Source organism: Squalius cephalus, assembly GCF_949319135.1.
Source record: "Squalius cephalus genome assembly, chromosome: 23".
NCBI lineage: Eukaryota > Metazoa > Chordata > Actinopteri > Cypriniformes > Leuciscidae > Squalius > Squalius cephalus.
This window is the reverse complement of record NC_137144.1, coordinates 16,458,747-16,471,457: the sequence shown is the minus strand read 5'-3', so window position 1 is coordinate 16,471,457 and position 12,711 is coordinate 16,458,747. Positions and strand designations below refer to the sequence as shown.

The following is a 12,711-nucleotide window of genomic DNA, read 5'->3' as shown; positions in this document are numbered from 1 at the left end:
ACATTATTTTGTTTTTTTCAAACAATTTTTTTTAAAAATTTTGTTTCGTTTTATTTTATATATTTTATTGCATAAACATCTCTCTAGATATGACAAGTTGGTTAGATATAAACTAGAGCTAACAGGAACTAAAATGAATAACATTAGTGTCAGAGAAAAATCTCTTTAAATGTATTGAAGATGGCAGCAGTACAAAACCAATTATGTCAAAAATATAAACATTTCAGAAAGTACATTTTCAAAATGTTAAAAAGCCTTGAGAATGTCTAATAATGCTATAATGTGTTTTTTAATTTTTATGGCAAACACATCATTTTGATAACATCAGTTTCACAGAATGCAAGGTAACAATTTACAATAAGGATCAGTTAACATTAGTAAATGCATTAAGTAACATGAAATAAGCAAAACACTTGTTTCAGTCTTTCTTTATTAACTTTAGTTTATAAAAAATAAAACTATTTATTGTTAGCCTAGTTCATGTTAGCTCAGGTCCATTCAATAATATGAATAAATACAACAACTTTAGATTTTCATAATCTACTAGTCTGAAAATGTTGAAATTAACATTAACTAAGATTAATAAATGCTTTATCTTCCATTGTTAGTTAATTAACTAATGTCGTTAACTACTGTTAACAAATTGAACCTTATTGTAAAGTGTTACCATGTACTGATACAGTACTGACCTTGAATGCCGAAAAAATAATCTGAACAGTAAATCCATTTTTTTAATGTTTTAACACTGTTTTTAAAATGAAAAGCTCTTGTCATATTTAATACAGCTGCAGTTCTTCTTTTAAACTATTGATGGCAGCCTACAACAACATACTGTATCAGGAAGAAGAAAAACCCAGAATGTCACTCTATTACGCTTAAGGTCCCTTATTGATGGTTGTGAAAATATCATTATTATAGCCTATAAAATATATACATTAAAATATCATATAATTTCAAATCTGAATTATAAATAGAATTTAGGAAAATATGACAATATCATGTAATTGTTACGGGTTAGGTGGCTGTAATCAAGCGCATGGCGAAGGAGATACTATAGATACTATACAACCACATAACACTGAGAAATGAAATATGATACAAGACGAGGGAGAAACAGAGGGCTTAAATACACAGAGAACAGGTAAGGGAAACAAGACACAGCTGGGGCAAATTAACTCAATGACAGTAACCATAGTAACTAATGAAGGAGTGGCTAGAAACTGAACAATGAACAGAGGAAGAGCATGCAGGTGAGGGCCAGGGAGGATGATGGGAAATGTAGTGACCGTGACAGTAATATTCCTACATAAAATGTCTTCACAAACTGTTTGAATGTCCCTTTCAAATAGGAAATGATATGATTAACCTTTTCCTGTAAAGTCTTAAGATATGTGGCTATCATACTGTTCCTTTCCCAAGATATACAGTACAAACTGTATGAAAAGAACAAACTCCAAAGTACAGTATAGCCTACTCCAAAAAGAACAATTGTACATGAAATTTACATTTAGTTCAGATTAAATTGGATAAGACCAGTGTTGGGGAAAGTTACCTTTAAAAGTAATGCTACAATATTGCGTAACTCCATAAAAAGGTAACTAATTGTGTTACGCAAAGTACTTTTGCGTTACTTTTTCTCACCTGGACTGGGCTTGCTTTTTTGTATTTTAATAACAAAAAAAGTAATATTTTTGGCAAATGGCCCTTTCACACCAAAAGTAATGCATTACTAGTTACTTGAAAAAAGTAATCTGATTACATAGCCCTCAACACTGGATAAGACAATGCGTACGCCGGACACATATAGTCTCATTAATCCTGGAGTATTGTTGTGCTCACCCTTAGTCTAGATAACACAAAGTACATTTCAGCACCAGCTGCTCTGAAGCCTGGGATGCGAAGCATTTGACAATGATTATGGTGCGGACAGTGGTCTATTTTAGTGAGCCTCTCATGAGTGCATCAGAATCTATAAATCTGCTGAGTTTCTTCCCTTTGGCCAAAACAAAGTCATACTTCCATCATCTGAGAGGTAAGGACCTTCAGGTTATGACAACTTCTAGATATTAATGCGTATAAGATAGATATAGTAGTTATAGATTTCTTATCTTCTTATCTTTTTCTCATTGACATTACATCAGAATATCATTTGTTAAACCTCCAGGAAAAAACAAAGGCACCAACATGTCTGAAGCAACGTAAGTATTTTAGGAACTTTTTATTATTATTTTTTTTTTAAATAGTATGTTATGGAAATGATAAAATAATAAATATCTGATAGAAATTATACATCTTTAATTTATATGTTAAATATATGTGTTTTCTTTCCTGGCTCTATCTGTGTCAGTCCGGTGAGCATTTAAACACTGTATTTAATTGCAATATTATTATATAACATTGCAGCTGGCAGGGTCACAATGTTGTTCATTTCATATCGGCTCTCTTCTTCAGAGAAAGCCCAAGATTTCAGCATCTCGGCGGTTATTTTTAAAGGTCAGTATCTTTTTTTTGCATAATCATTGAATATATTTTAAAGCAACTACCATGATGTACATGTGAGGCTATGCATCCTCATTTTAATGCATTGCAGACCAAAATACTGAAGAAGGCCAGCATTCTGCTGGCGGAGGAGAAGGAACAGAAAGAGATTGAGCGAGAGCAAATGCTCAGTGAGAGAGCTCCTCCAATCAAACTGTCTGGAATGTCCATACAGGACCTACAGGTTGCTATTCTTTTAGTCTTTTGTCAGATTTCCTTTGACAATGTTCTTTCTTACATGATGATGCTCTGCTTACAGAATCTGTGCAAAGACCTTCATCAAAAAATTGATGTTGTTGATGAGGAACGATATGACATTCAATCTAAAGTTGGCAAACATGACAAGGAGGTACTTTTTTTTTTTTTTTGCTTTAAAACGGCATTAAAAATACCTAAACGTAAAAGCATTAATTGATGCATTCATTTACATTGCTGCTTTTGGTATAGATCGCAGAATTAAACCACAAAGTCTTTGAGCTGAAGGGTAAAATGAAGAGACCTGCCCTGAAGAGAGTGAGGGTGTCTGCGGATGCCATGCTGGGGGCTCTGCTAGGTGCCAGACACAAGGAATCCATCGACTTTAAAGCTAACCTCAAGACTGTGAAGAAGGAGGAGGAAAAGGTAATACATTTAATCAACACATCTATCAATATCATACTCAGACTTTATGGATTCAGTGCTTTTCTGTTTGTTTATTCATCAATAATCAGATAATAGCTAATAAATAATAATTTTGAAATTATTTTAAAACTTTTATTTGAATAAAATGTATATGTATATGTATGTTTTGTTTTATTTATTCAGTATTAACAATGCATTGCATTTTTAATGTGCACTCTCTATAGCTCAAGAAAACATGACATTGTTGTTAATAATAATATGCATTTACTTGTAATCCACACAGAAAGAGGAAGTGACCGACTGGCGTAAAAATGTGGATGCCATGTCAGGCATGGAGGGCAGGAAGAAGCTGTTTGCTGGACCAACTTCTTAATAATTTATTTCTCATTCATTATTTCACATATTAAATCCAATGTGAACTGAAGGCTATTTAAACACCAATATTTAACTGCTATTTAATTGTGGTTTTGTGTTTGTTTTATTGCACAAACAGCTGGATGAATGAAAAAACAAGAGAAAGAAGTTCACAAAGCAGCTGTGCTATTGTAACCACAGTTATCAATTCAAATAGCCTATTGAAAATGATGTGCTTTATGACACATATAAAACATTTATTTATGTATATGATTATTATATAATTGCACTTGTCATTATATAATAATGTTTATATTGTAACGAGATGTATATGTGATCAGATGTGTGAATATTGAGGAACAATAAAGCTTTCAATGTTTTCACAGGTATTTCCAGGTTTTCTGACTGGTATTGCTCTGTAAGAGTTTTCTGGCAGCAAATACCACTTTCCCGTATTATATATTCAAGAACTTCTAACACATTTGAAATAAAGTAACTGGGCCTACCTGATAAATTAGGTGAATAAGGTTGTAATCATATACAAATTACTCCTTTATTAAATTGAACTACGGTTCTATTTGGATATGACGTTATCAACCTCAAAACAACGGCAGTTCCGATTCGCCACTGTCCGCTTAAACACGCCTACTTGTGGCGAATCACGCATTTGATTGGCTAAAAGAAGTGTCATTCAATCAAACGGTTTCCTGACGTTTGTTTTTTGATGCTGTTGCTGATAGTTCCTGTTGCAGGGCTGCAGCTACTCTGGGCTGGGCGGTTTCTAATCTGAAGGTGAGCATGTAGTAATTCATAGTAATTTTCAATGCTCACAGCTTCTTTCATCTTCACTTAGATTTATGATTAATCTAAGCAGATAAGTACGTTTTTGCGTGCACGATACTATTTCATTATTATGACATGCTAGCAGGCTAGTTCAGTTGTGTTATAGTGTTGTCATACAGTAGTTTGATCGCTATTCGCTACTGTTTTTCATTTTTTACTTCGCTATTTAGATGCTTCTACATTTTATCCTGCGAATGCAAGGATTTCTTTTCTATTTAGCGTTTAAATATAAGAGTTGGTCAGAGCTGGTTAGATCATTTACTAAATTAGAATTGACATTTAGTTCATGACCCTTAACCTTTCAGTTCCGTTCTCCAGATAGATTGATGCAGGGTGACTATATTTAAGTTTGTTATATTTAAAGTTAAATGTCATTCTACAACTAACTGGAACTCATTATCATGTTTTATATTGCATGTACATACTGTACTAAATAAGTCTATTATGCCCATATTTTAATTATATAGCGCTTTTGACAGATTTTTTCAAAAGCAGCTTTACAGAAAACCATGTCTTAAAGGGTTTAGTTCATTATTTACTCACCCTCATGTTGTTCCAAACCCGTAAAACCTTCGTTCATCTTCGGATCACAAGTGAAGATATTTTTGATGAAATCCGAGAGGTTAAGTCAGCAACACAATTACCACTTTCAAGGCCCAGAAAGGTAGTAAAGACATTCTTATAATAGTCCATGTGACTACAGTGGTTCAAACTTAATTTTATGAAGCGACGAGAATACTTCTTGTGTGCAAAAAACAAACAAAAATAATGACTTTATTCAACATTTCTTCTCTTCCGTGTCAGTCTCTGACTCTGTTAACGTGAGCACCACGACGCATGCGTGTGATGCTGACGCAGGAGCCGGCCAATACTGAGACAGGGTTCTGACGTAGAACCTGAAAGCAATTTTTTGACATTTATAATCAAGAAGTTGAGATATTTGTCATAGAGTATATATCTGCATGTGCATCTCTTTCAGGCTTCCATACTGCCTTTTCTGGATGTCCAAATACAAACTCTTCCTGCTCCGGCATGGGGAGGGGGCCTGGAACAAGGAGAACCGCTTCTGCAGCTGGGTGGACCAGAAACTGAGCGAGAACGGGGTGGTGGAAGCCCAAGAATGCGGCAGGCTCCTGAAAAAGCAGGGGTATCAATTCGACCAGGTTTTTACCTCCTTACTGAGCCGTTCCATCCAGACAGCCTGGTTGGTGCTGGAGGCCATGGGAGAAGAGTGGGTCCCAGTCACCAAATCCTGGAGGTTAAATGAACGGCATTACGGTGCCCTGATCGGCCTCAATCGGGCTGAGATGGCGTTGAACCACGGCGAGGAACGGGTTAAACTGTGGAGGCGTAGCTATGATATCACGCCGCCCCCCATTCATGAGTCACATCCCTATTACGCTGAAATTTACAATGACCGCCGATACAGTACCTGTGACGTTCCGAAAGAGGAACTGCCCACAACCGAAAGTCTGAAGGAAGTGTTGGACAGACTTCTTCCTTACTGGAATGATGTCATTGTACCTGTGATCAAGAGTGGCCAGACGGTCCTCATCTCTGCACATGGCAACAGCTGCAGGGCTTTGCTGAAACATTTGGAAGGTGAAAAATATATATTTTTTTCAGTGTGCTTTTTTAAAAAAAAAAGAAAGTTCTGTTGTCACTTACCTTCATGTTGTTCCCTAATGTTATTTCTTCTGTGGAACACAAAATAAGATATTTTGTCCATACAGTGAAAGTCAGTGGCATCCGGTGTTCATTATATGAACAAATACACATGAAACATTCTTAAAAATATCTTCCTTTGAAAATTATGCTGAAAATTCAGCTTTGCATCACAGGAATAAATTACATTTTGAAATATATTCAAATAATAAAACGTTAAATTGCAAGAATGCAGTATTTCACAATTTTTGCAGCCTTGTGAGCCACAAAAATACTTCTTTCAAAAACATTAAAAAAAATCTTACAGACCTCAAACTTTTGAACATTAGTGTACCATATAGGCCTTCAGTTAATCCTAAACATAAAAAAACAATCAAATGCAAGTTATAAAAAACTAAATTGCTCTTAATCCTGTTTTTATTTAATATTCTATCATTTGCTTGTTTAACGTTATCAATAATAAAGCATAGAAAGTGGACAGTAATACCAATAAAGTTGGTATTAAAACATAAACCTAAAATAATTTAATATGCTAATTAATGTACATGCTTTTGCTGTGTTTTTCAACAGATATATCAGAAAAAGACATTGTCAATGTAACGCTGCCCACGGGAGTTCCAGTCTTACTGGAGATGGATGAAAATCTTCGACCGGTCAAGCCACGCCAGCTCCTGGGCGACCAGGCCAAAATTCAGGCGGCCATCAAAAAGGTGGAGGATCAAGGGAAGGTTAATGCTGATAATAAATAATGGTTTTCTTGAGGAAAAATGTCAGAATCTTCAGATAGGAACAAGATCATTAGTCGCTCAGTATGTCCTGAAGCACTGTCCGAGGTAGGCTTTCTGTTTAGAGTGGTATTTTAAGAGTTACATGTCAATATTTTGAATCCAGGCAATGGTTACTGATCCCAAATGCAGACTTGCTGCATATATTTTGTCACAGCAGGAGGTCTGTAGACCAAATAATGATGTAGATGCTGATATAACATTATTTTTTAAATGATAATTTAATGTGGTGTTATTTTTTGTTAATAACTCTTGTATTTGAACCTGTTATTTTTATTGGATTTTAGGCCACAGAAAACCAGTGCCTTCCTTTGGGTAAAAATAGCATCCATCAGTTGTTTTCTAATAGAATTTGTTATTGTAGGTCAATACAAATGTTTAACAAATTCTATATTTAAAATTCTCTCTATATATATACTACCATTCAAAAGTTTGGGGTTGGTTAGAAAATGTTTTTAATGTTTTTGAGGGAACTCTCTTCTGCTCACCAAGGCTGCGTTTATTTGATCAAAAATACAGTCAAATCAATAATATTCTGAAATATTACAAGTTAAAATAACTGCTTACTATAATATAATGTGAATTTTCAGCATCATTACTCCAGTCTTTAGTGTCAAATTATCCTTTCAAGAAACGTCTTATTCTCATCAATGCTGAAAACAGTTGTGCTGCTTAATATTTTTGTGGAAATTGTGACACAGGATTGATAAATATAAAGTTAGAAAAGAACAACATTTACTTGAAATAGAAATATTTTTTAACATTATAATATTTAATGTCACTTTTGATCAATTTAATGTCTCATTGCTGAATAAAATATAAACAAGCACAAATTATTCACTTCACTGTCTGGACTTCCAAGTCACAGATTAAACGTAATGTTATTGGATTCGTATTCATAATCCACAAATCAGTTTCATTAAGCTTAATATTTATATATATATATATAAAATAGAGACTCAATTGGATGCCTGAAGGATAATTTTAAATAATTAAAAATATGTGTGTTATATACTACAGGTAACATATTTTGGACGGAATTATTTAAAAAGGTCATTTTGTTTTTGTCTAATGTATTTATTACCATAAATATATTTAAAGATAATATGTGTAAAGATTAACTTATATTCAGTTTTATCATGCAATGCCAAATGCAGCCAACGCTAACTCTTTCTTAATCTCATCCGACATTAAGCAACTCAAATACAAAGAAAACCTGGCGAGTAAAACTAAAGACGTAGTTGTGGTTTAGTAAGTCTGTGCACTGTAATACCTCTGTTTTGTTTTTGTGTATTTAATGTTGCTCAACACTGTACTGTATAAGTAAAGAAATGTTATATGTGTGTTGTTTTTGTTATAATATCCATAGTGTCTTTCACTGTTACATGTCTACACGTTCTATCTTGTCCGACTATATTATTATTATTTAACCGTGGCACATCTTATGTAGTTTCACTTTCTGTTTCACCACCCAGAAACACTGGTCTGTTGGGTTTAGCACATCCCTGATACATTTTCCTGAAAGAATAATATATAAAATAAAGATGACGGTTAATAAAGAGATGGTTAATGTGTATTGAATGGTGTGTGTGTGTGTGTGTGTGTGTGTGTGTGTGTGTGAAAAAGAAGAAAACACCTGAGTTAACCAGGAGGAGGTGCTGCATTGCTACAGTGTTTTCTGAGGAGACATTTCTCCAGTAGATGTTGATCTTAATATAAAAGCAGTGGATGGTAAGTTTATTATTATAGAAAGCACTAATGACATAAGGAAACTGATTTTGGTTATTCAATAGGATGTAGCACTTGGCAAAGTACATATTCATTAAACCTAATAGCTCACATTTGTCTTGTTGCGCTGGAATGTTCGAAGAGACGCACTAAAACATATCCTCTTCATGGTCTTTAACGTCCTCTTTATACATTTGAACATGTTATATGCTCATGGGAAAACATGCCACATCCATCTTCTTCCATGCTTATTAAAAAGTAATGTGATTTTCATTGAGTTTATTTGCTGTGCTATGAAGACGTGACCGGACAGCCAGTTTCTGATTACACGTGATATAAACTCCTCATAAGAAAACATTTGTCATGGATTGAAACATGGATTTGACGGTCCTTACTTAAGTCTCGAAACAGCACAAAAAGCATCACAGGAATCTGACTGTAGAAGCTCTGCCAAGGATCTCATTTGAGAACTGTTCTGTTTGGCTGAAGCCTAGAGAGTCCTGGACACAACGTAGCCTCGTCTTCACTGCCAGTCTGAGATCTGTTTCTCTTAAAATGGTTATGGTTAGGACTTTAGCATGGGCTGCTAATGCTAATGCCACTGTCCTGGTTGAGCTCAGAACTATTTATTCATGATGTGGTTGCAAACTAATAGGCTAGATGGTCAAGCAGGCAGGTAACAGTATGACGTTCACACCAAGCACATTTACATAAAGCATAGACCTTAGTCAGGGGGTAGTGCCATATTTTTTTTTTGATGGGAATAGAAACAAGGCTGTGAGGGATAGAAGTACAGTGCATTTAATGGGTTGCACAACATACCGATTGTTCAGCGGCAAACGAAATGTCTTTCCGAAAAAAAAAAAAAAATCAGTACACAAAACTCCATGAAGCAGTTTTAAACATTGTGAGTTGTAATTTTATTGTATGTGTAATTTTTCATGCTTTGTTGTTTTGTTTTCATATAGTTTTTTTTTTTTTTACTAATTTTGTTAGTTAAATGCAAATTCTTTTTTTATTTTATTTTTTTAACTAAGATGCAGCAAATTGTGTTGGGGGCTATAAAAGTGTGATATATGACACTGATCTATTAGGATACTTATGGATGGAGGAAAACGCAGGAAAACTGCTACTAATGCTTTGAAGTGATGAAGCTCAGCAGAGGCGGAGTCTGAAATGCTGCACATTTTATAAAATGTGGAGTCACGACTCATGTAATTCCTTCAGTGCCCTTTCAGCAGCACGATCACACTTGAAGACAAAATTGGAAAGCGCACTGAAACCTGCTCCAGTCCATTACAGGTAGGGGTTAGAAGCAAAGTGCTTCATTTTAGCCTTTTAAAATGTTTTTTTTTTTAATTAAAATGGACATGCTTTCATTTATAATCATGCTTTTAATGTATAAAAACATGCTTCTAATGGCAACATAATTTACTGGAAGTAAAATTTGTTGTCTTTGCAAGACAAATGAATTGTATGAAAAATGTTCTGTTTTCCCCTGTCACTTGCTCCCTTGTCAAGAACATCTGTAGATTCCCTTTGCTTTTAAATTACAGTCCAAGTTAATTGGAGGGTCTCCCACAAATTCACTAACTACTAGTTGTTTTTAGCATGAACTCATCCAGCCTTTGGATCTTTCTAATGAGGTTTTTTTTTTTTTTTATGTGTGTGTGTGTGTGTGTGTGTGTGTGTGTGTGTTGCATTTAACGGCCAGCTTTCTTAGTACACCTGCATCACACTACTTTAAAATCGTTTCTGCTCATTGTATAGAGGGGAGACCGGGGCTAGTTATCACATTCTTTACTCTTGAACATTCTTTACTCTTTTAGCACTTGAACATTTTCACTGTTATTTCCCAGGAAAATAGATGCTATTTACACTTTGACCAATAGCGAGGGATACATTTAAATAATAATAATAATAATTTGAGCAAAAACATTATTCTAAAAAAAAAAAAAAAAAAAAGAAATAATTACAATAATAATAATTTTAGCAAAGAAATATTTCATTTTATTAATAATGATATACTGATAATAATAATTATTATTATTTTATGTTATTTTCCAGGAAAATAGATACTGTTCAGACACTGACCAATAGTGAGGCATGTTCTTACGCTGTATGGGGTAAGTTGTCACAACTGAACCTGCCATTAAGCAGCCTATAGGTTTTTATTTTTGTAAAAAAAAAAAAGAAAAACACCAAAAATATAAAAGGTAACATACAAAAATATATATTTATATATATTTTCATATTTTATTTTTTTATATTTAAACAATTATTTTAATAATATTAATTTAATTACATTTTAATAATAATAAAAATATTTATTCTAAAATATTAAATTAATACATAAAAATAATAATGGCCATAAATACATTTCATCTAAAAAAAATAATAATATAGCCCAAAAGTATTTCTCCTATTTTTTGTATTAATAATAAAATAATAATTATTATTATTATTTACAATAATTTATTTAATATACATAATAAAAAAACCAAAAAATTGACCAAAAAATATTTCATGGTAAATGCATGTCATGCGACTTAACTGGCAGGCTTACAGTTTAAGATTGAGTAAATAAACCATTACAGGCATTTTTTTTTTTTTTTTTTTTTTTTTTTTTTTGGAGAATGTCTCAGTATTATATCCCAGAGTGCAGATCTGGTGACAGATGAATCAGTGTATGGAATGCACAGCGGCAGTGTGTGTGTTTTGCGCAGCTGAACAGAATCTGGAGGCAATTCAGCACACAGCGATAACAGGGCCTTGGCACAGGCTGCGGGCAGGATGTTAGGAGTACTGCCCTATGTTTCCGGAGTGGGATGGGATCAAGCTTGGGAATGCTGCTGGCCCTCAGTGCCCAGCCTCAGGGGGGAAATCAGAGAGCAAGGGATGCTGGGTCAGCAGGGGCCCATTAAGGATCAGGTAGAATCATTGTGCTCAAAGGAATCATCCAACAACATGGAAAGAGACATTGATATTCAAACTGGTTGCTTTGATTGGCAGAAATTCCAGTATGAATATTCAAAACTAAAAAAGGATATTTAAAAATCACAATCACCCATTACATTTTCTGTTGAAACCTCCTGTCAGCTTAATCCTGACATGTGTGAGTGAATTGGACATGGACCAGACTATGCACTCAAAGTAATCTATAGTTATTTCAGTTGTGCTAGAAGCAGGATTTGGACTTTTAGAACCATTCGTAGTTTAATATATAACAAGACACAATTCCTTAGACTGCTCATTTAATACATAGTTCATTGCTGCCAGATGTTGAAAAGCAGGTAATTTGAAGACACATTTTCCATAGTGCTGCCTTGAATTATGCAGCAAACACTTTGGGATGGAATTATATATATTGGAACTGGAGTGTACCACTTAACCAAAGATGATGGACAGTTGGCACATCTAACATTCCCAAGGTGTGAGGTCAGAGTAAAACGAAGCTGAACTTTCTTAGGGTAGGTCCATCAAAAATATGTATGGGGAAGTTTGCAGCTGTTTTGTGCGCAAGGCCGATATCCCGAATTCCGTTTTGAGGTTTACTTCTTGAATGTGTTCCATCGCAACATACTGTTTATCATACGTTATCCAGGCGTCAAGCTGTGGAAAAGCTTTGACGCTGGAGCGCGCGTGTGCCAAGTCAGGTCTTTTCCTTACATGGTATAAGCCACTAGGCATGAGACCATCTCCTTTCCGACACATGTGGATCTGTCTGGCCATGATCAATGTCTTGTTGCCCAAGAAATTTGGAATGTGTTAAACTGCAATTGAGGTTCCTTTCCGAGCATCTCAGTGTGCTGTAGTCCAAATCCTTTGCACTCACAAGAATAATTTGTACACTGAGGATTTTACTTGGTAAATTTTTTACATAGTTAAAAGTGGGATCATTCTTACCTTTTTTGGGTTGTTTTGCTAAATAAAGACCATTCTTGGTCATAGTCGGCCACCTGTCCAATAGCGCATTGAAACGTTTAAGCTGCTTTAATATTTACTTCAATATGGCATGCTGGAAATGACTGTTTGTGATCATTTGTGCACTCAAAAATATTTATGTCTAAATTTAAGATTTACATATTTAAGAAGACATATTTTAAATTGTAAATTTCCAACCATTTGGTTCACAGTTTTAACATAAATGAACTAATAAACTTAATGTGATAAATAA

At 34.3% G+C, this 12,711-nt stretch overlaps 3 protein-coding genes across 5 annotated transcripts in view; all 3 read left to right on the top strand.

The window, feature by feature from the left end:
• Window positions 1-1,814: 1,814 nt before the first annotated feature.
• Window positions 1,815-3,902, top strand: LOC307151429 (troponin I, cardiac muscle-like). 2 transcript variants are annotated; one of them, XM_079859443.1, is made up of 7 exons: window positions 1,815-2,032; window positions 2,165-2,202; window positions 2,452-2,493; window positions 2,591-2,722; window positions 2,798-2,887; window positions 2,986-3,159; window positions 3,443-3,902. In XM_079859443.1, the coding sequence occupies exons 4-7, from the start codon at window positions 2,663-2,665 to the stop codon at window positions 3,530-3,532; spliced, it is 414 nt and encodes a 137-aa protein (XP_079715569.1). In that variant the 5' UTR covers window positions 1,815-2,032; window positions 2,165-2,202; window positions 2,452-2,493; window positions 2,591-2,662; the 3' UTR covers window positions 3,533-3,902. The 2 variants fall into 2 exon arrangements, with proteins under 2 accessions (XP_079715569.1, XP_079715568.1); XM_079859442.1 differs by having other exon boundaries at window positions 1,832-2,032; window positions 2,142-2,202.
• Window positions 3,903-4,209: 307 nt separating this feature from the next.
• Window positions 4,210-8,266, top strand: bpgm (2,3-bisphosphoglycerate mutase). Its single transcript, XM_079860031.1, has 3 exons — window positions 4,210-4,305; window positions 5,336-5,958; window positions 6,592-8,266. The coding sequence occupies exons 2-3, from the start codon at window positions 5,358-5,360 to the stop codon at window positions 6,768-6,770; spliced, it is 780 nt and encodes a 259-aa protein (XP_079716157.1). The 5' UTR covers window positions 4,210-4,305; window positions 5,336-5,357; the 3' UTR covers window positions 6,771-8,266.
• Window positions 8,267-9,754: 1,488 nt separating this feature from the next.
• The window catches only part of LOC307151329 (uncharacterized protein), a 30,256-nt gene continuing 27,299 nt past the window's right edge, over window positions 9,755-12,711 (top strand). Inside the window, exon 1 of one of the 2 annotated variants that reach the window (XM_079859294.1) lies at window positions 9,755-9,836. The gene's annotated coding sequence lies outside the window, so the exon portion shown is untranslated. The remainder of the gene's footprint in view (window positions 9,837-12,711) is intronic. The other variant, XM_079859295.1, reaches the window with a different exon arrangement.

Excerpts from the sequence above, each read along its gene's own strand:
- LOC307151429 (XM_079859443.1), top strand. The coding sequence starts at position 2,663 with ATGCTCAGTGAGAGAGCTCCTCCAATCAAACTGTCTGGAATGTCCATA. Across the intron at positions 2,723-2,797 it reads TGTCCATACAGGACCTACAG|AATCTGTGCAAAGACCTTCA; the intron begins GTTGCTATTCTT and ends CTCTGCTTACAG. Across the intron at positions 3,160-3,442 it reads TGAAGAAGGAGGAGGAAAAG|AAAGAGGAAGTGACCGACTG; the intron begins GTAATACATTTA and ends TAATCCACACAG.
- bpgm (XM_079860031.1), top strand. The coding sequence starts at position 5,358 with ATGTCCAAATACAAACTCTTCCTGCTCCGGCATGGGGAGGGGGCCTGG. Across the intron at positions 5,959-6,591 it reads TTTGCTGAAACATTTGGAAG|ATATATCAGAAAAAGACATT; the intron begins GTGAAAAATATA and ends GTTTTTCAACAG.